We start from the raw sequence: 25,513 nt of genomic DNA, 5'->3' as shown, positions 1-25,513 counted from the left end.
TTAGCTTATCACTTCATTTCTGGGGAAACTGAGGCCCTGAAAGAGAAACACAAGAAAAAGGCTACACAGCAAGAGGCAGAGAGCAAAGAGCCTTTTCTGGGGCAGTGTCCACTCTTAGAGACCCAGGGCTCTAGGCCCAAAACCCAACTGCGGAACACCGCGAGCACTTTTGTGCATGAGCATAATCAATCACTGCTGACTCAGAAAGCCTGCAAATACTTCCCAGCCTATCCCCCTCTCTGTGGGAGAAGCAGGATCCACACAGAGCTGGGCTTTATAAAAAAAAAAAAAACCAGGTGGTCCTCAGGCCAAAGAGTGAGGACAGATGCAGGATTCTGAAAAGCCACAAAACCTAGAGAAGGCTAGTTCTCCAGCCAATGCCATCCAAATACATCCCCCCACAGCTGTTAGCTCTAATTAGCGGGTTCGAAGGAAACTAATTTCTGCCTGTCAACAAGGAATGGTGGATTAGAAGTAACTGGAGAATGAATGACTGCTCGGTGAACTGAGCCATCACCCCTCCTGGGGTTACAGGCAAGACAGACCCCAGCCTCAAAAGACCCTGTTACACTCACACCTTCCCCTTCTCCAGCCATGGGGACAGGAGCCTCCTATTTAGCCTCAAATAGTTTCAAAAGGCTGAAAAAGTCAGGGACAGGCCGATAGAGATGGCAAAGGCACGCAGGGCCCCAGGCTGGGAGTCTTGGCCCCACCGCTGAGCCGCTGACGGAACACTCTCAGCCTCTGTTTTGACTCTCTGCACTTCAGACCCGCAAGCTTGGGGCTTGAACTCTCACCTTCTTTCTGTCCCTCCCTGCTGCAAACAGTCTGAGCGCTGTGCGTGTGTCCTTGGTCTTGGTGCACCCTAAGTCCCTTATGCCCAGGTGCTTCTGTGCATGTGGTCCCCACCGTCCCTTCCATTTGGAATGTCCTTTCTTCTCTTCTTCAGTTTGCAAATTCTTACTCGCCCTTATGTCCATGTTAACATTGCGAGTGCCTCAGGGAGGCCTTTTCTTCAAAGCACGTGGCTACTCCTTCTGTGCTGCCAGGATATTGCTCACTTTCCTATCATATTTATTTTAATCACATCTCATCAGCAATTGGGGTCTGCCTCTCTCTCTCCCCTGGGCCTTTCTGAGGGTGGCCACTTGGCTATGCAAGGAACCAAGTCCCAGCACTTCTCTCTTCCCCCCTTGGCCTCATGTTTCTCCTCTGTAAATGAGGGAGTTCAGACAGGCTGGGTAGAATCTTGAACCTCCCACCCTCAAGGCTGGGGAACACAGGAGAGCCAAAGAAAATCCAAAAGTCAGGCAAAGGCTGGCAAAGCATGAACTCTCCTCACTCACGGTGTTGCTGAATGGAGACTTCAGGGCCTCCTGGAGTCTGGAGACCATTTGGGTTTGAGGACCAGGCAGGTTTCCTCACCCCAGAGGCTGAGCAGCTGCCTAAGCTCTCTGATGCCGCTAAGCCATTGACTCATTCTGCAGCTCTGAACCCAGCCTTGACCTCTGGCCTCCGGCCGGCAAGCAAACTTGGGCTTGGACCAGGGACCTCCCTGGAAACCAGATGCAGCATCTAACAAGGAGCTTCCCGGGCGGGGAGCGTGGCCCAGAACAATCTCTTGCCGTATGACATCACCCTTCTCTCGTTATCCCTCAGAGCAGGGCTGGGGTCATGGCCTGCCACACCCTGACCCAGCTCAGGCCCAGGGTCTCTGTGCTCTCACCATGGCTCCTTGTGGAACACATGGCATGGAGGCTTCACAGCACATGCCCCTGGGTTCTAAGTCTGACTCTGCCACTTGCCAGCTGTGTGATCCTGGACAGCACTCTGGAGCCTCAAGTTCATTTCTGCTCTTCATCTCTGCCCCTTCCCTGGTATTTCCCAGACCCTCAGTCTTTCAGAGGCCCCTTTTCCTGCCCTCCTCTGATCCCTTCTTCATATCAGGTACAATCAAAATAACAATTACTAAGAACCTTCGCTGAGGACCTTCTGCAGGCCAGACCCTGCAGCAAGCAACTGGATGGGTTCTTAGCCACTGCACACTTGCCACCACCTGTTATCTCCATTTTATAGTCAAGGAACTGAGAGGCATTCTAGAAAATGGTTCACCCATGGCCTTGCAAGGAAAGTAACTGCCCGAATTCTCCCTGTTCTTCTTCAAGTCTTTGCTTAAATTTTGCTTGTAACTGGTGTCTTCCCTTTTCCAAAGGGTGCTTGCTGGGAGAATCAATGGAGCTAATATGTATAAAAAAGCTTTGTAAGCTGTAAAGTGCAGTGCACAAGTATGTGGCTGCTACATTAAGGTTTCATGACCTCCTGAGCTTTTTGGGTTTCATACTGCAGCTTTCTTTTTTTTCCCTTTTCTTTTTTTTTTTTTTTTAGACAGAGTCTCACTCTGTCATCTAGGCTGGAGTGCAGTGGCATGATCTTGGCTCACTGCAACTTCCACCTCCCAGGTTCAAGCAATTTTTGTGCCTCAGCCTTCCAAGCAGCTGGAACTACAGGCACGCACCATCACGTGAGGCTAATTATTTTGTATTTTTAGCAGAGACGGGGTTTCACCATGTTGGCCAGGCTGGTCTCGAACTCCCGACCTCAGATGATCTGTCCGCCTCAGCCTCCCAAAGTACCGGGATTACACGTGTGAGCCACCTCACCCTACCTGTGGTCCAGCTTTCTGACCCACAGAAGGACAGCCTCCCTGCTCACCCAGCCTCTCTGTGCACACCCACCGTGAGAGTGGCTCGCCATCTCCTAAGGTGGGGGCAACACTTGCCGGGAGAAAGCACCGCTCGGTCCTTGCATGTGCCTTGTGGGGCCTGCTCTGTGCTCTGGGATCTCGGACTGTCCGTTTGCCTCCTCTGCCATGTGATGTCTCAGATCCTCAGTTTTCCTGCCTGTAAAAGGGGCTGATGATCCTGGTCTTGCACGGCGGGTGGGAGGATTAATGATATCACATATAACGCAGTGGCAGATCGCGGGGTCTGCTGAAGGTTGCTTCTTTCACCATTTACACAGTTAACTTCATTTCCACTCTTGTAAAATAGAAGGCAAGGGACAAAATACAACCCAGGAATTTATGATCCAAAAGCGATTTTCCCCTTAAACTGCTTTTTACATGCCCCGCCTGTGGCTTCTCTCCCTCAACAGAACAAAAAATGAACAGGAGCCATTTTCCACCTCCCCTGCTGTGTGTGACACAGGGTTCTGCAAACGTCTGATTAAATTATTGGTAAAAAAAAAAAAAAAAGACTTATAAATATGTATACCCGACAGACAGCTCTTATTAAAAGCCCAGACTATGTGAGATGACATAGGGTGTTCAAACTGCATTCCTCAGAAACCCTGGGCTCCTGTGAGTGAGGACTCACAAATGTCTAGTTTGAATATCATGGATATAGACGGTGCTATGGTGTTAGTAATAATGGCTCCAGTGCAGTGAACACTTGCAAACTACGAGGCTTTTGCTAAATTCTTTGCAAGCATTAACTCATTCAATCCTCACAGTAACTCCTTGAGGTAGCTATCTAGTGTCATTTCCCCTCTTCTAACAGATGAAGAGACTGAGGCACAGAGAGGTTAGGTAATTTGCCCAAGGACACACAGCTAGTAAGTGGCAGAGCTGGGATTTGAACTCACCCATCTGACTCTAGAGAATGCATTCTCCCATAATATGCTACCTCACAAAATCATCGCCCCTCAGCAGGCTCTTCCAGCAGCACTGCGATCCATAACTCCCAATTTTCAAGACTTCTATTCACCATGACAACCTCATTAATTGACATACTATTTATTGTTAAAAACTTGAACTTATGAAAGGGAATTATAATAACAGACCCTTGCTTTCCATGTTGGGGTTCCCAGTAAGATTTCATTTGAAAAAGGAGCCCATTGCGACAGAAACTGAGAAGACCACCAAGATTAAGTATGGGAGGGAACCCCAAGGATGACCGCATAACCACCCTTCCCACCCCTTCAACCTGGCCAGGCCCTTGACTCGGGCAGGACTTCACACCCAGGCAGACTTCACACACCAGCACCCAGGGGCTGCTGCCTTCTGAGGCTGCCTCGTCGGCAGGTGTGTCTTCCAGCATTTCAGAGGATCTGGATGAAGTGGGCATCCTTCATGAAAACCCTGCTGCACTGTGCCAGGAGAGGCCTTTTGGAATTGGCCTCAGAGCTGGTACTGGATCTTCCTCTGGTCACCTCGGGCCTCTCCAGCCTTGGGGTCTGGAAACCTTTCAGGGACCATGGAGGCGGTATTTATAGTGGACCACCTGCTTTCTCAGGATGCTATCTACCAGCCAAAAATGACCCCAAGAGCTCAAACTTCCTGGCCTGTGCAAGCCTCGTGAAAGATTCTGGTGTCCCTTCCACTTGTGCTTAATTACTGCGCATGATGGGGAGGCTCACTACCTTACAAGACAACCCTGCTGGACACGCCTCTCAGGGCGAGAAAGTCTCACTGTAAGAGACGACAGCAGAACCTAAGGTTCCTGAGCAGATTCTGTAAGACAGAATTGTTTAGTGTGTGTGCGTGTCTTGTTTTCTTAATTAAAATCTTACAAGAAAGCCTCAAATGTCAAGTTCTTGGGTTATGCCTTGACCTGGAGATTTTGGGCCCTATCCAGGGCTCTGACCCAACCCTGTGCATGCAGAGAATGGGTCTGTTTACATAGAAACCAGTCACATCATCCCGGAAAACAACCTCAACTCGGAGACACTCATCTTGCCAGAACACAGCCAAAGATCAGGCCTCTCCAACACAGGGAAGCACCACGATTCTTAGATGCAAGCTCAGAATTCCCCGACACATGGCTCAGTGGCTGCCTTCATCTCTGGAAGGCTGGACGGTCTTGGGGCATTCTCAGGGAACCAGACGAAACACATTAATAATTCGTCACTCAGAAATTATTATGAGTTTATTGTCCCGCTGACCCTGAGTATTATAAGCATGGATAACAAATTCTCCAAGGGCCATTCCCGAGCATAGCCAGGCAATCTAAGGAAGTGTAAACCTTCTGCACAAGATTGTCCCTTTGTTACTGCAATAGTGTGTGCCGTTCTTCCTCTCTACAGTTTTTCATCATTCCCTGGCCACGTGGACTCAGGCAAATGGACAGTCTCTGTAGGTTGTCCAATTCTGAGCACCTGCATTAAGAACATTTCCATCCTGAAGATTCATACTCCACTGTGTATCCTTATTTGACAGCTGGAGAGTCAGGAAGCTCTCAAAGGGATGAACTAGAAAGAGGCAAGAACCATTCCTATAGACATCCTCCCTCCGGTCCTAGCTCCATCATTCTTACTGGCTTAAAAGTCATGTCGCCACTCTGAACCTGTTTTCTCTTCTATTAAAAAAATAAAACTGGATAACTATGCCCAAAGGGACGTTCAGCAAATTGCATGCAATGAGGCACATAAAGAAGGAACCGCACAGCAGAGCTGAGAGCCTGGGTGCTGGAAACTGCCTGGGTTAAAATTCTCGCTCTGTTGCAGACCAGCTGCGTGACCTTAAGTCCTCACCTTAACCTCTTTGTACCCTAGTTTCCTGATCTGCTGAGTACAGACAAAAAAAAACAGCATCTATGTCTCAGGGTGATTTTTCAGACGAACTGAGTTAACACATACAAAGGGTCTATGACAGCACCTGGTGCAGGGGGAGCGCTATGAAGCCTCTTACATAGCAGTGTCTGTTTGCCTCAGCTCCCAGCACAAAGTATGAGATTGACAATATTCTTCTTGAAAACCTGACTCAGCCCTGGTGTCTGCATTATCTCTGAGACTCCTCACGGTGCTCAGTGATGAAGAGACGGTCGCCACCACTTGTACAGGTGAGAAAACCGGGGCTCAGATCAGAGGGCAGGGTCAGGGCGGAGGTGGACTTGAGGTCATTCTCTCTTTTTGCTGTGCCATGCTGCCTCTCTGGTTCTGCCATCTGCACCCACCAAATGCCACTGACCACCCTGAGAACCCTGACACTGGGAAGTTCCAGACTAGCCAGAGCTCTGGTTTATTCTGCACTGAGCCACTGTGCTGTAGCCACAGCTGGAAGGCCACCACACTACACAGACGAAGAAGCAGCTAAGCCTGTTGTCATGCCTTGACCCCTTGATGTTTAGGCACCTTTCTGTAGCGGCTTCGTCACCCCACACAGCTGACAACAATCGTACTAGAGTACTAGCTGATCTTGGTACCTCCTACCCCCTCTTGCTCTAAAACTTTCCATAGCTCCCTACTGTTTACAGATCAAATCAGTTCACCTGGAGGTACAAATCCAAATTAAACGCACTCCTTTTCAAGAGTCTTCCCAGCCTGATTCCCTCCTACCATCCCTCTGGTGTGGCTGGGCCAGTCTCCTCTTGGCTCCCTGGACTAGCATGTTCTTCCGGGAAGAGCACTTGGATGAGAGACCTCAGTGCCACTGCTTCCAAACCACTCCAGAGCAGTCACAGGTGGGAGAGCAGCCTGAGACCCAGCTGCTTAAAAATCACACAGCTCAGTGAAGACCTGTGATCTAAATCCAAGCCTCTCTACACCCTGAGGACCACGTGGAAGGGCAAATACTCTTAGCTACAGTTTTGAACTACTTGCTGATCTTACCCTAAACATACAAGTCCAGAGAAATGATCTGAAGTGCTTAGATAATTCAAGTATCTTTGGATCGTGACACTTCTCTCCAATGGCGTATCTTTCAAGTAAAATCCACATCTTTCACAAGGCGCCTGCCTACCCGACTTCCCATCGCCTTCTGCACCCCACTCACAATGGCTTCCTTACCTCTCTACCAACCCCACAAAGGCCTCCAGCCTCAGCACAAAGGGCCTTTGCCCCTGCTGTTCCCTCTGCCTTGAATGCCCTTCCCCTTGGGATGTCTGGTCATCCTTCACATTTCACTCAAGTTCACCTCCTCAGAGAAGCCTTCCCTAATCACCCTGTCTGAAGTGTGTCTTCCACCAGTCACTTTGTATCACATTGATTTTTTTTTCTTCTTTTCCATAAACTATAATTATCGCGTTCACTTATTAGTCTGTTTACTGTCTGCCTGTCCCCAGCACAAGGAGTCTGTTCACTGCTGCATGTGGAGCTCAGAGAGCAGCACCCAGCTCAGAATAGGTGCCTGATACACATCTGTACTCATGGAATGCACGGACTACCAACGCAGCTTTCCTCTTTGGCTGTATCCTATGCCTGACAGCCTCATCCCCATTTGAAAAGCTGGGGAAAGTGAGGCCCAAATACCTCAAGGAAATCCAGACTCAAGCTGGAACAAAGACTTCACTCCTCTTCTGGGGCTCAGCTGGTCACGGAGACCTGCTGCTGACATTTCACCGAAGAACTCCGAAGATAAGACTCTCTTCTATTAGCGAGAATTATATTCACACCTCCTACAGGGAGAAACCCTGATTTTATGAAGGTAAAAACACATTGTGATTAACTCTTAATCAGGATCTTATCTACATTACAGCTCTGCAAGGTAAAAAAAATAGTTGGGGGTCTTAATATCATGCTAGTAATGTTACAATGAGTGTGTTCCTGACACGATTTTCTTATTAGGGTCCTTCCATGTAAATTTTATTGCATTTAATTAAAAATTATTGCTAAAAGAAACAGCTGCAGATGGTCTTATTTTAAGTCAGAAAATTAAAAACTGAGTATTCTCATCAGTCAATTGCAACAAGAAGCACAGCCACATGCATTAGGATGTGATGGTTTTGAGATTATAATAATTTTCATGGCATTTCTAGGTCCTTTCAGTGAAACTTAATGAAAGCTCTGCATGACTTCATTTGTCAAAAACATAATAATAAGAAGGCTCCTGGCTTACAGGCAGATATAAAGATACCAATGAATACCACAGCTAGGATATGCCAAAAATCCAGCCACGCGGCTCTCAGCACCAATGGAACCAGTCAGCAGGAGGCTTAGCTGCAACTCTGTCACATTCCCACCGAGGATTGATAGCTGAGGCTGTAAATCACCTTGGTTTTACAATGATGTGTTATTTGTTGCTGCAGCGCTGTCTACGGTAGTAAAAAATAAATAAAAGTCAGGTTTCACTCTCAGAGAATCACCTCACAAAATACTTACGCATTCTAAGGATTCTGGGGGTGCACTGACAGGTGGGGAGGAGGAAGGAGGGGATGCTTATGCTAGATTTTGTGCTAGATTCCAGAACTGCAATTGCAGTCACTATTCTAGGTCCGGATGGCCCATACAATGACATCCCCACAACTTTATTGCTTGGCTTGTCTCCTTTACTCTTGAAGACTGAATTCCTATTATTTCTTGCTGTGTCCTTTACTGGAAACCAACTCAAATCTTTTATTTGGACCAGACTATAAAAGACAAAAGAATGAAAAGAGAAATGCAAAGGCAGATGCAATCTAGCTCTGGAGTTCATCAGCGTTGGAGAACTATGGTTGCTGTGGACATCCTGGTGGCAGAACGCCACTCCTCCCCCGGCCGCAGCCACAGCCCCAGGTTGGTCATTCTCTCTTGAGGAGACCACTACAACCATCTCTTCACAAATCTCCCAGCTTCCCATCCCTCCATCCCCTCCATTCTCCACCCTGCCAGCAAAGTATCCATACAATGCATCATCCACACAACGGCACACCCCTGCTGAAAATCGCTATGGACTCCCCCCTGCCCAAGGGATGGCGTACACACTTGTCACACTGATATACAAGGCATTCTCAGCTGGGTCTGCCCTGCCTTCCCAACTCCATGCACCTGAGCTCCAGCTGAACACTTCAAGGTCCTTTCGACCCTCCAGACTCACATGCAGGCTTTTTCTCTTCCTGGACTGTCTCCATCATGAACTCCTGCTCCCCATCAAGACCCACCTCAGCCGGGTGCGGTGGCTCACACCTGTAATCTCAACATTTTGGGAGGCCGAGGCAGGTGGATTACCTGAGGTCAGGAGCTCAAGACCAGCCTGGCCAACATGGTGAAACCCCATCCCTACTAAAAATACAAAAATTATCCAGGCAAGGTGGTGGGAGACTATAATCCCCCACTGGAACCTGGGAGGCAGAGGTTGCAATGAGCCAAGATCGTGCCATTGCACTCCAGCCTAGGCAACAGAGTGAGGCTCCATCTCAAAATAAAAAAAAAAAAGAACCCATCTCAAATATCCTACAGATACTGAAGGCTCCCCTACTGCCCACTCCATAGCCAACTGGACATACCACTAACCAAGCTTTATCACTTTATCACCCCAGGCTCTAACTGCCTCTCTATCCATCTTTCTCCTCAGCCAGCCTAAAAACTCCGGAGGGCAGAGATCTGAGTACTTTACTACCTAGAACAGTGCAGACAATCAGCAGATCCTCAGGGAATGCTAGCGGACTGAGTGAGGGAGCTGGCTGGGCTCACTCAAAATGCTCTACTGTTACACTCAGAAACGAGAGAGAGAGATGGTGTTTGTGTTTAGTCCTTAAGCCTTTCAACCCCATCTCCTCCACAGAATCATCCTCCCTGTCTGCCGATGATGTGACCTATTTTCCAGAATAAAGGTATCGAGGTACCTTCTGAATGAAGGAAGACATTTTCATTGGAGTCCTACTTCTTGTATGTTCTCTCCTCTTTCTCCTGCCTCCATGTCAAAAGCCTACTTTCCCTGCAGTATCTACTACAGTGTCACTTTGTCCATGAAGCCATCCTGCCCGCCTCTGGACTCCTACTCTTAGGGTCCTGAGCCTTTTCTACCTTGCATTTCAGTGACTTGGGTCTAAGTCCTCTTCCTACCCCAAGACTCTCAGTCCACTGAGGCCAGCAGTGGTACCTGGTCCCCCTCTCTCTCCTTCCACACATCACTCCATGCAATCCTTGCCCAAAATGAGTCGTTTCACAAACAGCCATCACCAGTGAGCCAACACATTCACCTCCTGGGTCTTCCTGCTCCCTCTCCTCATATGCATGCTGCACAATGTGGCCCAAACACAAACTCCTGGGCATGTAATTCGAGCTGCATTTCAACCATAAGCTGTAACAACCCTGGGCTGGTGGAGCAGAATCCTGAACTGCTCTGTCTGCAATGCACAAGCACACACAAGCTGCTGCCCTTGGTGGGTGGGATCTTCTGAGGTTCTCCTAATGAGCATTTCATCCCAAACAGATGGCATGCTCCAAACCGAGAACTCCTGGTTGCTCCTCGGGCACAGCTGGCCATGCAAGGGCAGGGGTCCCCACAGTGGCCTGCAGGAGGCAAAGACATCTGAGTACCTCATTAGCAAGTCCCAGGAAAGCTCGCTGTATTGATGAGTTGCCAATAGAGCGACAAACCCACCAGCCAGCAGAAAAGAAAGGTGTCCTTTCACTTTTCCTTGAGTCTCTTGGACCAATAAGCAATGTTAACCCTTTGGGGGTGGCTGTGCCACCCTGTCTCTTGCAAGCAGGACACTCAACAGGTTTGGATTAAGAATACCAGAAAATGTGGCAATTTTCGACCACAGGAAACAGGTAGTAGTGGAAACAGCACTGGATTGAAAGTTGCACAGACTTGGGTTCTGACCTTGGTTTGGCCACTTACCATCCATGTGACAGAAGATAGTTCATGTCATGTCATCAAGCCTGTTTTCTCATCTGGAAAATGAGAACTGGAAATTCCTACCTAACTAACTGTAAGTTGTAAGTGAAATAACAACTACAGTCATAATAATAGAGACAGGCAGTTTTACTATGATTATGGAATCATAAAACCCCTAGCCTTGCTGTCTTTGTTGTATGAGGCAGCTAATGATTCCAAATCAATACTGCTCAGATGTTGCCGGCAGCCCTGAACCCATCTCATGAGAAGTCAGAGGCACAGTTCCTGCCACATCCCATGGCAAAAGCTTGCAAAATTCATGGTCCTGGTTTTCCTGATGTGATGTAAAGCCCTAAACGTTAAGTCAAACACATGCAGAAGAGTCGTTGGGTGTGTACGAGAGAGCGATAGAGACAGACAGAGAGAAATACACAACAAGAGGAACCAGATTCTCCCTCCCAGATTCCATACCTCAGGAATCAAACTCAAATCCTGCATCCCCCACTATGTGACCTCGGTCATGTCACTTAGTAACAGCTAATGCTTACTGATCATTTTACCATGTGCTGTATTAACTCCTGTAGTCTTAATGACATTCCAAGGCAGGTTCAATGATCATCTCCGTTTACAGATAAGGACACTGAGGTACAGAGAGGTCAGAAACTTGTTCTAGGTCACAAAGACAGTAAGTGTAGACCAATACCCAGGCAGCTTGGCTCCAAAGCCTATGTGCTTAGCCGTGGTGCTTTCACAGGCTCTCCTCAGGCCACAGTGTCCTCATCTGTAAACAGAAAAAGCTATCATAAATGTGTCAAGAACAATATGTACTAATAGATGAGGGCAGTGGGGAGAGGGGCAGAGGGGGAGAGGGGAAGAAGAGGAGGGAGAGAGAGGGAGAGAAGGACGGAGGGGAAGAGAGAGAGAGAGAGAGGAGAAAAAGCCAGTGTAGCAACATGTGCATGGTATAATCTGGGTGATGGGCACATGGGCGTTCACACTAAAACTCTTAACTTCTCAACAAGTGTGAACATTTTCATAACAAAATGTTGGGGAAAGTGGCCTCAGGGATCTGTGCTGACGTATAACGCTGACTGCTATCACGTAACACACAAACATATGATGATGAAGATTTAAATGAGACATTTAGGACAAGTGAGTTTGTGTCATGTTTTGCGTAAAACAGGTATGTAATGACTGTATATAAAGCACCCAGCACTGTGTTGCTAAAAACAGGTATTTAATAAATGATATTTCTTTCCCCTTGTGAAGCCCAAAATCACCAACTCATCAGTATACATTTATTAAACTTCTAGTGTATAACCAACATATCAGGGTGCTATTGGATATTCAGAAGTGAAGATTGGGTTCCCCTAGCCAAGACTACTGGTCAGTGACTTAGGACCTAAGACAGCCTATCTGGAAACTAAGGATGTTGGACTAGACCTCTGCTGAAAACTTTTTTTTTTTTTTTTACGTGAGAGTCAATTCAGGGAAAAAAGAATGCTTCAGGGATACACTTCATTTAATTTTTCTTTTCAATCAGGTCTGCTTTGTCACCCAGGCTGGAGTGCAGTGGCGTGATGACAGCTCAATGTAGCCTGAAATTCCTGGCTCAAGTGATCCTCCCGCCTCAGCCTCCTGAGCAGTTGGGACTACAGGTGCGTACCACCGGCCCGGCTATTTATATATGTGTGTGTGTGTGCATATATACATATGCACATATGCACACACACACATATATGTAGAGATGAGAGGCTCACTATGTTGTCCAGGCTGGTCTCAAACTTCTGGCTTCAAATGATCCTCCTGCCTTGGCCTCCCAAAGTATTGGGATTACAGGCATAAGCCACTGCACTCAGCCTAGGTATACATTTTAAACTAAAGAATGATAAAACCTTCTTTTGTATACCATTGAAAAAATGGACACAGGTAATACATTTGTTTTATAAAAGACTGGTAACAATATTACCATAGCTACTAACATGCTACTATCTGTGCAAATCTCAAAGGAAGTAACTACACAGAAGAAACTTTACAATCATCCATTAGACCCTGAGCTGCTGCTCACTCAGTTTCAGGGTCACTAATGGCTCTCTGAATTCTATTATATGCTGTTTCTTGAAGGGAGATACTTTTAGTAGAAAAAGGGCTTGGATTTAAATAACACGGAATCACACCATGAGAGAGTTACTCCGTTCTTAGTCCTTTTGGATTCTTCTGGTTTTGCCAGGTAGAAAGTCTCCACGTGGCACACACATGTCTTTAACACCTCTCCCTGTTTAACGAAGAGACCAGGCTTCCAGTTCCCAGCCTTGGCAAGGAATCACCTCAAGCTAGTCTTTACCCGTGTTGTTTCACTGTTCTATCTTATTTTTACAATTGCTTTCTATTTATGGCAACTGATACTGTTTTTCCATTTCCCAATAGTGACAAAAAGTTTCCGTTACATTTTTCTAAATAAAAAAGATGTGCTGATTTAAAGAAAAATAATAAGTCAAAGTATAGGCAGTATAATGGAAATGGTAAATGCAGTCCAGGAAAGGTGAAAGGTTGAGAAATACACAACTGCTCCAACCTCACCATTTTACAGATGGGCAAACTGCGGCCCAGCCTCTTCCAAGGTCCCATAACAAGTGCGGGGACCTTAGGTTTTGAATCCATGTCTGGTGCACTGACCTGCCTTCAGTCAGAGCTATGGGTATTTATTTTGGCTTCTGCCTCTAATCCTCACACTAAAGCAAGGTATGGGGCAGGACAGGTAGCAGAAAGAGGAAGGAACTGCCTCCCCACCCTCTCATCCCATCCAACTCCAAGTACCCCTGGGCACAGGTCTCAGATCAGCAGCACCCCCTCCACTCTGTACTCAAAGCCCCCATTCAGGCAAACAAGCAGGGTCCCCCAGCCCCTCGGCAGTCACTCATGCCTCTCGGCAATATGAGTCTCAAACCTCCCTTGCCCAGACCTGCTCCAGCCCAAAGTGGGGATTTTTCTCCCCCTTTGCTTTCATCTGTTTCATGCAGGAAAGCGGAAGAAAGCTTTGCTCACTGATTGATGTCCAAGAGGATGTGGTTCCTGCATGGGAGATTTATCCCAGTCAGTCTGGCCTTTGGCGAAACAGCATCAGAGTGGTGCAACCGTGCTTTTGAAATTCAGAGTCTAACAGTTCAAGACACTCAACCAAGGCCCTAGGCTGTAGCATCAAATGTGAGCTAATGCAAAGAAAGCACCTAGCACAGTGCTTGGCACACAGGAAGCAGTCACGATCCAGGAGCTTTAGCGTTGTCTTAGATATTTTATTCCCTATTGTCATAACTGTCTGGATGAAAAGGCCTTTTTGTTCTGTTTTTGCACAAAGTACAGATCAAGGCAACAGGTCCTTCACATATAGCCAAGCAGCCTGTGCACTGCACCCCCCAGGTGGCACCATACAAAGACCAAAAGGTGAAGAACTTACCCTTGGGATTGTACGGTGCACAGCCTGCACAACCCGACCTGGTATTCCCTCACATAATTCACTACAAATTCCTGATCCAGAAGTCAAGAAGTCTGGGTTTGGACACTGATTTCTCCAGTAACTTACTGAGAGATCTTACGCAAGTGACTTTTCCTCTCTGTGTCACAGTTTCCTCTTCTGGAACAGGACTTGTGTCTGAAGTTTCCTCCAGCTATAAAATTCTGTGATTCTACAGAGGCAGATTTCGATTTTTGAAGGGCTGTTGTAAAAAAGATGAAATAAGCTCCCTCACCTGGCTTGAGAGAGAAGAGCCATGAGTTGGGGAGGGATTTAGAGAGGAACAGTATATGCCTCAGTCAGAAAGAAACTCTTCTTCATGATCAGAGTACCCAGCACCCGATGAGGCAGCACTAGGAGTGATGGGTTCCCTGTGGCTGGAGGATTTCAAGCACCTGTTAGAGGTGAGCAGTCTCTTCCAGCACAGAGTTTATTGTTGCAAAGCTTGGTTCTGCTTTCCTCAGTGCTAGGAGGCACTCGGCTGGGGACAGGTCTTGTCCACTCACGCCGATTGTTATTAATGCAATGAACTGTTGGCTCTGCCTCTCTACCCCTCTTGCAGCTCGCATGAGTCCACATTCTCCAAATTAAACTCAGTCCCTCGGGCTGTGCTGGTGTTTACCTTTGCTCTAGCAAACAAATCTTTTCATCCTAGAAAGAACTAATAAATAAATCGCCTTACCCAGACTTGGGATAGGGAGAAGATGGAGCCGGGATGGGGAACCATGAAAAATACTCAAGAGAATTATCCATGCAAACACTTCCTAGCAGCTCTACTCCAACAACAGCTAATGCTAATTGCAAATCATCCTTATCTAGGCAAGACTGCGGGTCCCCTAGGAATTCCTAGCAACAACAGCTGTGTAGGACTGGTTTAAGTTTCTGCACGTGAGGGAAAAGAATCACAGGGTTTCTTTTAAAATCACAACCACTTTGGTTTTTCGTTAATTCAGATCAGGTGGCCCCAAACAGTGCAGATAGTTTAGGGCAAACTGCATCCCATTTAAGTTGTGTCCACAATTCCACGAGGAACGGCAAGATTTGGCAATTATCCACTTGGGATGATCAATGAGGGGCATTCAGTCAGTCTTGGGAAGGTAGGGTCAGAACACCCCCACTGTTGTTCAATAACTTCGGTGTCTCACTCTCACTTCCAAAGTGAATCAATTAAAAAAAAAAAAAAAAAAAAACAAGCTTGGATGTAGCTCTTCAAGACTTCCATTCAGAAATGTAGCTCAGGGCACCATCAGCTCTTTAAACCATTTAAATAGTCTTTTCTAGCTCCCTGTTGCATACAGTGTATATTTACTCAACAAAAAGGTATCAATCCGAATTTAGGGTATTTTCCTGATGTGAAAGATATTTAGTTTGGCAAGATTCCAGAACCTTCTCTCTTGGTGACTGTCTCAGAGAGTAGTAGCAAAGCCATCTATCTAGGAGATAATGAGAACTGTCTCCCAAATAATGTAAACAAAAATGCTCTTACATGTACCATATTTGGCATTTTATACACTGCTTTCACACAGAATATCTACTCTGATTTTCTTTTGTTTTGAGACAGTCTCGCTCTGTCACCAGGCTGGAGTGCAGTGGCGCGATCTCGGCTCACTGCAACCTCCGCCTCCCAGGTTCAAGCGATTATCCTGCCTCAGCCTCCCAAGCAGCTGGGACTACAGACGCACGCCACCATGCCCAGCTAATTTTTGTATTTTCAGTAGAGATGGGGTTTCATCATGTTGACCAGGATGGTCTCAATCTATTGACCTTATGATCTGCCAGCCTCGGCCTCACAAAGTCCTGGGATTACAGGCGTGAGCCATGGCACCCGGCCTTACTCTGATTTTCTTAAACCCCCTACCGTGAGGTAGCATGAGTCCCATCTCACGGATGAAGTAACTGAGGCTCAGAGATACAAAGCCCCTCACCCCAAGTCAACACAGCTAGTAAGAAACAGAGCCTGAGGCTGGAAAGCAAGTCCATCTGTACCTCACACCCATGCTGCCTCTTGGATAGTTACAGCTGTCGAACAAGAAAGGAAAAAGAACGTCAGGTACCTTTCCACGTCCTGGTCTGCGCTCTGCTGTTTGCTCTCAAAGGCGTTGAAGCTGCTCATGTCCACGTAGCCATCATTTTCGTTTGCTGTGGACAGGGCTCTGCTCTGATCTTCAAACAGCTTCGTGAACGCGCCAGCCCTGGCAGGTCTCCGGGGTGGAATCTGGATATTCTCATAGTCCGAGTTCATGGCTGGAATGTTCTCATAGTCTGAAGTGTCAGCGCTGGGGAAGGAGATGGACCGTGGCTTGGTCAGTGGCAAGGGCAGGAAGGGTGGCCGGGAGCGGTCTTCGAAGGACTCCACTCTGGACACCGTCCTGCTGAAGGGGACACCTTTCCTCTTGCCATCTCTATAAAAGATGAGGGAGGAGGGGGATTCAGAAGCCCGGAGCTTCCCAGTCCGAGACTTAAGCTGAGGGGAGTTACTGAGGCTTCTCCGGTCAACTTCCAGAATCCTGGAAGGCCCGTGGTAGCTGGATTCTGAAGAGGACCTAGAGGAAGACACGTTCACATCCACGTGCAATTTGTTCTCGGTCTTCTTCTTAAATGTCAGCGCTAGGAACCGCTTAAAGGATGACTTCTTCTTCTTGCACTTGTCTGGGGAGTCGCTCTCGATCAGGAGCGAGGGAGAGCTCTTTGTGATGGGCTTCTTGGTGATGCAGGCCAGGTCAAAAGGAGGTGGGATGTCGACCATGGAAGAAGGCGTGGAGGTGCCGCTGGACGGAAGGTGGTTTCTCTGGGAGAAACTCCCAGAGGAGCCAATCACACACGACAGAGAGAGATTGTCCTCTTTCCTCTTTATCCTATGGTCATCCAGCCCTGACCCCTCAGGCTCCTGGTACACGGAGACCGGAATCTCTCGGCCTTCCACGGAGAACGACCGAGGGTATAAAGTAAAGGCCCTGGGCTTTGCTGGCAAGGCCCTGCTGGCTTCCAGGGGCTTCCCCTCCAATGACAAAAGCGTCTTTCCCACTTCCTCTGTGGCACCTCCAATGCCAGGGACTGACGAGCCTGCCTCAGGTCCGGTTTCTTCAGGGACGGTTTCTGGGACATAGCCAGCTACCTTCCCAGAGTGGGGCCGGGTCCTCGTGCTGGTGTTCTTCCTGTCCGCAGAGACCAGGCCACCCTCTGACTCACAGTTCATTTCTTCTTTCGAGCCATAACCACCCAGGGCGTCTGATGCAGCCTGCCCTCCTTCTCCAGGGGCCGCCTGACCCGGCAGGCCCACTCCCATCACATAGGGGTTGGCCAGTGCATCATCCAAGGCCTCCTCCTCCAGTACGACCACCACATCAGGGGCTGCCGCTCCACCCTGCACAGAGCCACACGAAGGCCCCACCACGGGGTTCTCCTCCGCACACAGCCCCGACTTTGGTGCCTGCTCTGATTCTAAACCTTCTGCTGATTCAGAAAGAGGAGAACAGCTCTTGCTGCAAAAAGAGGTGCTCTCGGTTGGGAAGAACTCATAGGGGCTTCCTGTGAGGGAAGTCACAAAGTCCTCTGTGCAGTCATTCTCAAAAGGGATGATCTGGCAGCTCTCCTCGGTGGGCTCATCCTGTGAGTGGTCCTCCTGGGTGGCAGCTGCCACTTCTTGGTTGGTTTCCTCCTCGTGGTCAGGTGGTTCACCGAGGTCGACCTGTTCCCCACCTGTGACACCCATGGCCTCTTCACATCCCTCCTCAAGAACCTCAGGGCCGTCTGTGGCCGTCTCTGCCTCCTGGATCCCCGTGGCCGGCTCCTCCTTCTCAGGGGGCTCCTCGCTGGCTTCCTCAGCATCCTGTCCCATGTCCTCCGTGGGCCTGTCAGAATCCAAACCCTCATCTGCCCCTGCTGGGTCTGTGCTGGCACAGCCTTCCCCATCATCCTCCTCTGCCTCGCCAGGGGTGTCGGGGGGCTCGTGCTCCTCTCCATGGATGTGAGGCAGGAGGTCACTCTGGAAGACTGCCTCTCCAGCCCAAGAATCACCGTCCTCCAGGCTGCACTCCCTGTGTGGCTGCACCAGCTTCTCTTCCTCCTCACTTCCGGACACCTGCTCCTGTGTCCCTGGTTCATCAGCGCAGCCCTCCCCTTCATCCTCAGGAGCGAGGTCTGTGCCCTCCTCACCCTCCCTGCTCAGCACTCCTGCCCCTGGAGCAGCAGGGGCCACCAAATCCTCACCAGCTCCTGCCCCATCCAGGCCACATGCCTCGCCTCCCGCCTCACGCTCCTCTTCCTCTTCTCCAGAGGCCTCCGGAGACATCAGGGCTTCATTTCCCACACTGCCCCCATCCTTGGGTTCATCCTCCCTCAGCGGAGCCCTGGGGACTACGATGTAATCCTCGTCAGTCTCTGACTCAGAGCACTTCGGGATGGACCGGGGCCCTTCATCAAGCCCCCTGTCTACACAGAGCAGCTGCCCGTTGCTGCATTTGTTCAAGCTGTCATTCAGGTACACACTGGCTCTCCACTCGTTTGGGGCAGTCAGCCTGGGCTTGGGGGCAATGGGGGGCTTCGGACCCCTGAACATGGAGTTTGGACTGTGAAGACTATCGGGCCTGGGTGAGGAAGGGAATTTGGGCAGAGTCACTGGCGTCAGTGGACTGGTAGTCTTTGGCTTGGGAGCAACAGGTGGTTTTGGCGAATCTAGAGGACAAAAATAGAGAAAAGGAGAAAAAGTACAATTAACTTTATTTCCATTCAGAGTCTCCTACACACCACTTGCTGGGGACATTGCAGATGGTTCCATCCGCCCATGTGAAGCCCACCTCCCGTGCTTCGTGTTAGGCTTATGCCCTCCACCAGAATCTTTAAAACCCCTTGATTTTCCACTAAAGATTCATTCTGCAAACAAGGTGAACAGACCTTTGTTCTACACACAGCCAACTAATGAAAATCAACCAAATGAAATCCTGCGCTCCTCAAATGAAGTGTCCGGGTCAGTGCATTCATTCATCCAGCAGCTACTGATAAACACTTTCTATGAGCCAGCGACCACGAGAAAAGGCTGAACTTGCCGTCACCCTCTCTGCTGCCCTCATGGAGCTTACATTGCCCCCATTCTATAGCTACTCCATTGGGTACCCACTAGCTACACACATAGCACTGCAGACAGCAGGGTCTCCTAGGGTCAAGAGAAGACAGACTCTGCTGAGAACTCACTGTTGAGTTAGAATAACTGGAGGGTAGAGCCAGGGACCCTTGGACTATTATGACTGAAGAGCTGCCATCTCATCCCTTCATGAATGACACTCCAAAGGTTTGAAACAGTGATGTGTGCTTCTGCTGGGGGTCATGTCTGGAATCTGCATGCTTCAGGACTGTGTCCAGCCAGGCCTACACCCAAATTTCATGGGAGAAATTATATAGTACTTGCCAACATGGATATCTGCAAAAGGTCTCTTCCCTGTGGATGCTGAGGACCTACTGACCATGGCAGAATAAAAGATTTGGTGCAGACTACAGTGCAACAGGAATTAGAGAAGCATGGGCTGCTGTGGCCAGGGAAGACCTCTTGAAGAAGGTGACATTTTAGCTAAGATTTGCAGGATAGGAAGGATCTAGAGAAGGGGAACGGTCAAATGAGTGGTTGCCAACTTTTGAGCTCAGCATCTCTCTGCCACAAGACTGCTCATGCCTCCTCCCTGGCTTCCCTGTCACCTGCCTGGCCCCCTAAGCTCCCTTGCATACTGCGGACATAGAATCCATCTCCATCCCAACATCCCTGCTTCAAAAGTACTGCCTGGATCCCCACCACCCATGGATTAGGACTCCCACGTTTCCCCTTCAGCATGGTCTAATCTCCCAGCTCCATTCCCACTAAGGCTTGGGTATGACACAAGTGGCCTCAAAATAACAGCCTGGCTCCTAACAGGAGGGAAGATGAAGCAGACTGCCAGGAGGAGGTCTCTGCCAGTAAACTCCTCTCTTCCCATGCATGTTAGGCCCACTTTTGTCCTTGAAGCACCTAACACCACTAATCTCTAATCCAGGGCTGTCCCTGGTATGTGAGCCACATATATCACTACATAGGTAATTTTAAATTATCTTATAGGCACATTAAATATAAATGGGCAAGGCTGGGTGTGGTAGCTCATACATGTAATCCCAGCACTTTTGGAAGCCAAGGCGGGCTGATCACTTGAGATCAGGGGTTCGAGACCAGCCTGGTCAACATGGTGAAACCCCGTCTCTACTAAAAACACAAAAATTAGCCAGGTGTGGTGGCACACGCCTGTAGTCTCAGCTACTCAGGAGGCTGAGGCAGGGGAATCACCTGAACCTGGGAGGCACAGGTTGCAATGAGCCGAGATTGAACCACTGCACTCCAGTCTGGGTGACAAGAGCAAAACTCCGTCTCAAAAAAAAAAAAAAGATAAAAGTAATTTTAACAATATATTTTACTGGACTCAAAATATCCAAATATTATTTCAATATGTAATCAATATATAAAATGTATTAATGAGATGTTTGGCATTCTTTTATTACTAAGTGTTCCAAACCGAATATGCATTTCACATTTGCAGCACATCTCAATTCAGACTAGCCACATTTTACATGCTCACTAGCCACATGTGGCTGGTGGCTACCGTACTGTGCAGCACAGCTCTAACTGGTTTAGACTTCTTCATGGGACTGTACCACTGGCACCTCAATTTCAGTATTTCTGAAGCCAAAGTTGGTGTCAGTGCCAATGGATTTAAAGGTTAAAATAGCCACTGCATCAAACCTATAATCCACACCATTTCATCCACATCAATGCCCAGGCCAACCACCGACATCCATACAATGACCCAGAATCTTCTAGAAATAGTGACTATCAAACTCCTTGTTTCCATACACAGTCAAGTGCATCCTAGTTTAGAAAAATATCTATCCAAATTAGTGAAAAACAAAAAATTGGAGCTTGAAATGATACGCTTCAGCTACCTGTCAGGGTGGGGTAACAGAGGGAACCTTTGGAGCCTGGCTGATCTGGGTCAAATCCTGACTTTGCTACTTATCAGCTATGAAACTCGGCCTCAGTTTCTTCATCTGTAAAATGGGTGCCACAAAGCACCTACCCTCAATGGTTGTTTTAAAAATTAAAGGCTACATAATATATAAAAAAGGCTCAATAGCAGGCCTTCACATAGAAATACTCAATAAATAATAGCTGTTGTTCAGATAAAGTCCATCTTTGCCTACCCCAGATCTTCCCTTGGTTGAAGTCTTGCTCTACACCGATACACTACGTAATATGAACTTCACACTGTCAACATTGGGTGGCAGGCATTGGCGCAAAATTATTCTTTGGGGGTGGGACTCTCATTTCTCATCCTTAACAGGTGGGCATTTCACATGGGTGCCATGAGACGTGATAAAGGGACAGGTGGACCATGAAAAATGACCATCACCTTGGCTACATCACCCCCTCCCACCCAGTCCTTCATCCAATCAAGCTATTGATCTTCAGGCACTGTCTCCTAGGCAAAGGTTATGGTGGGTGTCTGAGGCATGATCCTGCAAGAAAATGCCTTCCCCACAGGCGCCTCTGGGAATGGCAAACACTCAGCATCTGTCCTGTGCTCCCAGCCCCAGGCGCAGAGTGCTTCAGCCACACCCCCTCTGAGATCAAGGCAAGCCAAAACCAGAAAGGCTTCATCTGACCCTCAATGAAGGATGAGGAAACTGAGGCACAGAGAGAGTGAGTGACTGGTGTGGGGCTACCTGGCAACTCCAGAGCAGAGCTGTGGTAGAACCTGCGTTTCCTGCTTTCTGGTGTTGTCACCTGACCCTCTGCCATCCCCTTTTTGCCACAGAGTGTTTCCTCTATGATGGAGACTCAGGGGTCCCAGCATCTAGTGAGGCAGAGAAGGATAAAATGCAGGGAAACTAAGTCCAGGGTGACCAGAAACAGCTGGGCAGTTAAAAAATGTATGTAAGCCGGGCACGGTGGCTCACGCCTATAATCCCAGCACTTTGGGAGGCCGAGGCAGGCGGATCACGAGGTCAGGAGATCAAGACCATCCTGGTTAACACGGTGAAACCTCGTCTCTACTAAAAATACAAAAAATTAGCCGGGCATGGTGCGGGCGCCTATAGTCCCAGCTGCTTGGGAGGCTGAGGCAGGAGAATGGCGTGAACCCGGGAGGCGGAGCTTGCAGTGAGCCGAGATTGCACCACTGCACTCCAGCCTGGGCAACAGAGCAAGACTCCGTCTCAAAAAACAAAAAAGTACATAAGACTGGGTCCAGGGCTCAGAACTACCAACTGACCAGAAAGTGAACAACTAGCTTTAATTTGCTACCATTCAATTTCTCTTAGTCTAATTCCACTAAATACATATTGATTGAGTGCCAACTAAGTGCCAAGCCCTCATCTAGATTCTTTGGATGCATCAATAATTGTAACAAAGCCCCCAGACTCAGGGACCTTGTATTAAGAGATGGTGGGAGATATGCAAGAGAAAGGGTAAGTACAGTACATATCATATGCTGGATGATGATAAAGTCTATGGAAAATGATTAGGAGTTTTTTTGTTTTTTTTTTTGTTTTTTTTTTTGCAATTTTAGATAGAGTGACCAGCATAGGCTTCACTGAGAGGACATGTGAGCAAAGACATGCAAGTGGTGAGGAAAGCTAGGACTCACTTGGCATCCAAGAAACAGCGAAGAGGCCAGCATGGCCGGAGGGGAGCGAGTGATCAAGCAGGAGAAGCAGACAAGGCTAGAGGAATCATAGGAGGGTGCAGATTACGCAGGGCCTTGTAGACCATGGCAGGACTCGGGCTTTGACCCAGAGTGATGTGGGAAGCCATTGCAGGATTTTGGGCAGATGGACATGCACATTCTGCCTAATATGTTGAAATAAACTGAAATGGTGCGGAAGGGCGGGAGACCAGTGAGGAGACTCCTGCAATTATCCAAGCAAGAGATGATGGAGGCTTGGACCAGGCTGAGGTGAAAAGAGGTCAGATTCTTAACAGAAAGGGAGAGCTGAGGGGATCTGCTGACCATATGAATGTGGGGTGTAAAAGAAAGAGAAAAGTCAAGAACGACACCAAGGTTTTGAGTCTGAGCAACTATGAAGGTGAAGTTTCTGCCAACTGGAACAGGAAAGACTGTAGGTGCTGGGGAGGGAAACCCAGAATTTCAGTTTGCACGGGTCAAACTCCAGTCACAGTCACCTATTATACACCCTGGTGGAGATGTCAAGCAGCTGGAGATGTGAAGCAGGCTATGGCTTCTGAAGATAGGTCTGACTAGAGGTCACCATCATAGAGATGGAAGTTAAGGCAGGAGCCTGATGAGATAACCAGAGGACAGAGAAGAGGGCAGGGCCAAGGAGGGAGCTCTGGGGGCCCCAGCCAGCAGAAATGAGGGTGCAAACAGATCAAGAATACGAGAGCATCCAGCTCTGCCCCCTCCTACTCACCCGCCTCACAAAAGGGAGCCAGATAGAGCTCCTGACCTCAGCATCATGTTATCTGGGTCTAAGCGCAATTCTGCCTACAGAAGACCCAGAAAAGCGAGAGCACTGAGTGTAGGTTGAAGGACAGGAGGATATTCACAATTAAAAAACAGGCTCCACCTGGATACAGCATTCCAGGGAACTTTAAGGTATGCTGAGCTTTAGGGTATGGTAGGGCGAAACTATAGGCTAAATCAGAGCCGCAGTTTCCTCCTCTGGATTTGCTGTCCAGAACCCAGCATGGATGTAGCTGACGGACCTTCTGGGCTCTCCTGAGTTCCTCTGGAGAAGGCTATGGTGTGAACCTTCCCTCTCCTTGTATTACGGAGCCTGGGGGTCAGTCCCTCCTCACCCTGAGTTACTAATGCCCAGGGCCTCCTGGCAATTTGCTATGCCTGAGGATGACTCAAACTCCAAACACCCTTTGAGCCAAGATGCCAGGAGTTAACTAGGGGGTGGGGGAATCACACTGACAGGAGGAAGAGATTTTTAACAGCTTCTAGTGATAGAAATAATCCCCAGCCAGCCCCCTGGTACCAGTTTATATTTTCTCTCTCTATTTTAATTAAATATCTGTCACTCACATGTTCGTGCTTGCTTCTCCCTTGTCGGCTATGTAGAAGTTCAATTAGCAGGGGTATTGGGAGGAGCACTGGGTGGGGAGCCAGGAGCCCTGATCTTCACACCTGGCTCTGCCTTAACTGGAGGTGTGATCTTGGGCAAGTCCCTTCCCCTTTCCAGGCCTCAGTTTCCCCATCTGTAGAGTGAAGGGACTGGACCAAACAGTCAGTCTGGTTTGCTCTGGCCGACCAAGCCTTCTAAACTCCTGGCTCTTCTTAAGACATCCTCTGACATCCCATCTTCAGTTACAAAGTCTGTTTCAGCTGCAGCTCACTATACTCCCCCTGGAAGTCTCATAACCATATGTTGCAAGAGTAATTATCTTCCAATTTCACCTTCCAATTACATCTTAATGTAACTTTCATTCCTGGGTGCCTGCTGGAATGTCCAAGCCAAGCCTGATGATTTCTAATTAGGCTGCTATTAGGCTGGTCCAGTGATCCACGACAGGGCACTACCAGCAAGACAGCACAGGACAGCGTGGGAAGAGGCTCAGGAAGGCTGCGCTTCCATGCCAGCTCTGCTATACATCGGCTCTGTGATCTTGGGCACATCATTTTGCCTCTCCAAGCCTCAGTTTCCTTTTTGGTAAAATGACGAAATACCCCGTTTTTTCATAGGGCTGTTGAGAAGTTCAGGAAAATAACAGACATGATGTCTAATAAAGTCGACTGGCAAACATTTCCTACACCCCTACTACGTGTTAGGCACTGGATAAAAAAGCAGGCTCTCAGGCTGGACAGTCTGTGTTTCAATCTTGTCTCAGCCCTTCAATAAGCCAGTGACCATAAAATCTCTGCACCTCAATTTCACCATCTATAAAATGGGGATGGCAATGGTACTCACCTCATAAGGTGACTGTGAAAACTAAATAAACTGACAGAAGTAAAACACCTAAAAGCAATACCAAGTCATAGTAAATACCCAATAAATATTAGCTGGTATTTACTGGTTGCTATGCGACAGACACTTTTTTCTAGGCACCTTATATGTTTTAGTCTATTTAATCTTAACAACCCCGTTTTTCAGATAAAGAAACTGAGGTGTAGAGAGGTTAAATAATCTGCTTAAGGTCACATAACTAAGCATATGATGGTTCTGAGATTCAGCCCTATGGAGTCTGTGAACCACCAAGCCACGTGATCAGGAAATTCAGACCATGGTGCATGGTCTGAATGTGAGGCTGGTATCATTACCATCACATTGAAAAAGGAACCAGGTTTATACTGAAGACAAATTACAGGAAGGCTGAAACCAAGAGTGACAACGACTAAGATTTCCTGGGACCAAACCTGCTTCTAAGTTTATTCCAACTCACTCCATCCCCCAGATTCTCAGAGAAGGGAGGGTCTGCCCAAGCCTCA

General features: G+C 48.2%; 1 protein-coding gene across 3 annotated transcripts in view; it reads right to left on the bottom strand.

Moving 5' to 3' along the window:
- The window catches only part of LOC102120488 (FYVE, RhoGEF and PH domain-containing protein 5), a 122,869-nt gene that overhangs the window by 95,459 nt on the left and 1,897 nt on the right, over positions 1–25,513 (bottom strand). For all 3 annotated transcript variants that reach the window (XR_006696018.3, XM_005571694.4, XM_045385692.3), the window contains exon 2: positions 16,103–18,722. Coding sequence is in view for 2 of the 3 variants with exons in the window: in XM_005571694.4 (XP_005571751.3) it covers positions 16,103–18,722 (2,620 nt within the window). In the remaining variant the exon portion in view is untranslated. The remainder of the gene's footprint in view (positions 1–16,102; positions 18,723–25,513) is intronic.

Source organism: Macaca fascicularis, chromosome 2, assembly GCF_037993035.2.
Source record: "Macaca fascicularis isolate 582-1 chromosome 2, T2T-MFA8v1.1".
Lineage (NCBI taxonomy): Eukaryota > Metazoa > Chordata > Mammalia > Primates > Cercopithecidae > Macaca > Macaca fascicularis.
The sequence above is the reverse complement of the archived record's forward strand: the minus strand, read 5'-3'. Positions and strand labels throughout refer to the sequence as shown.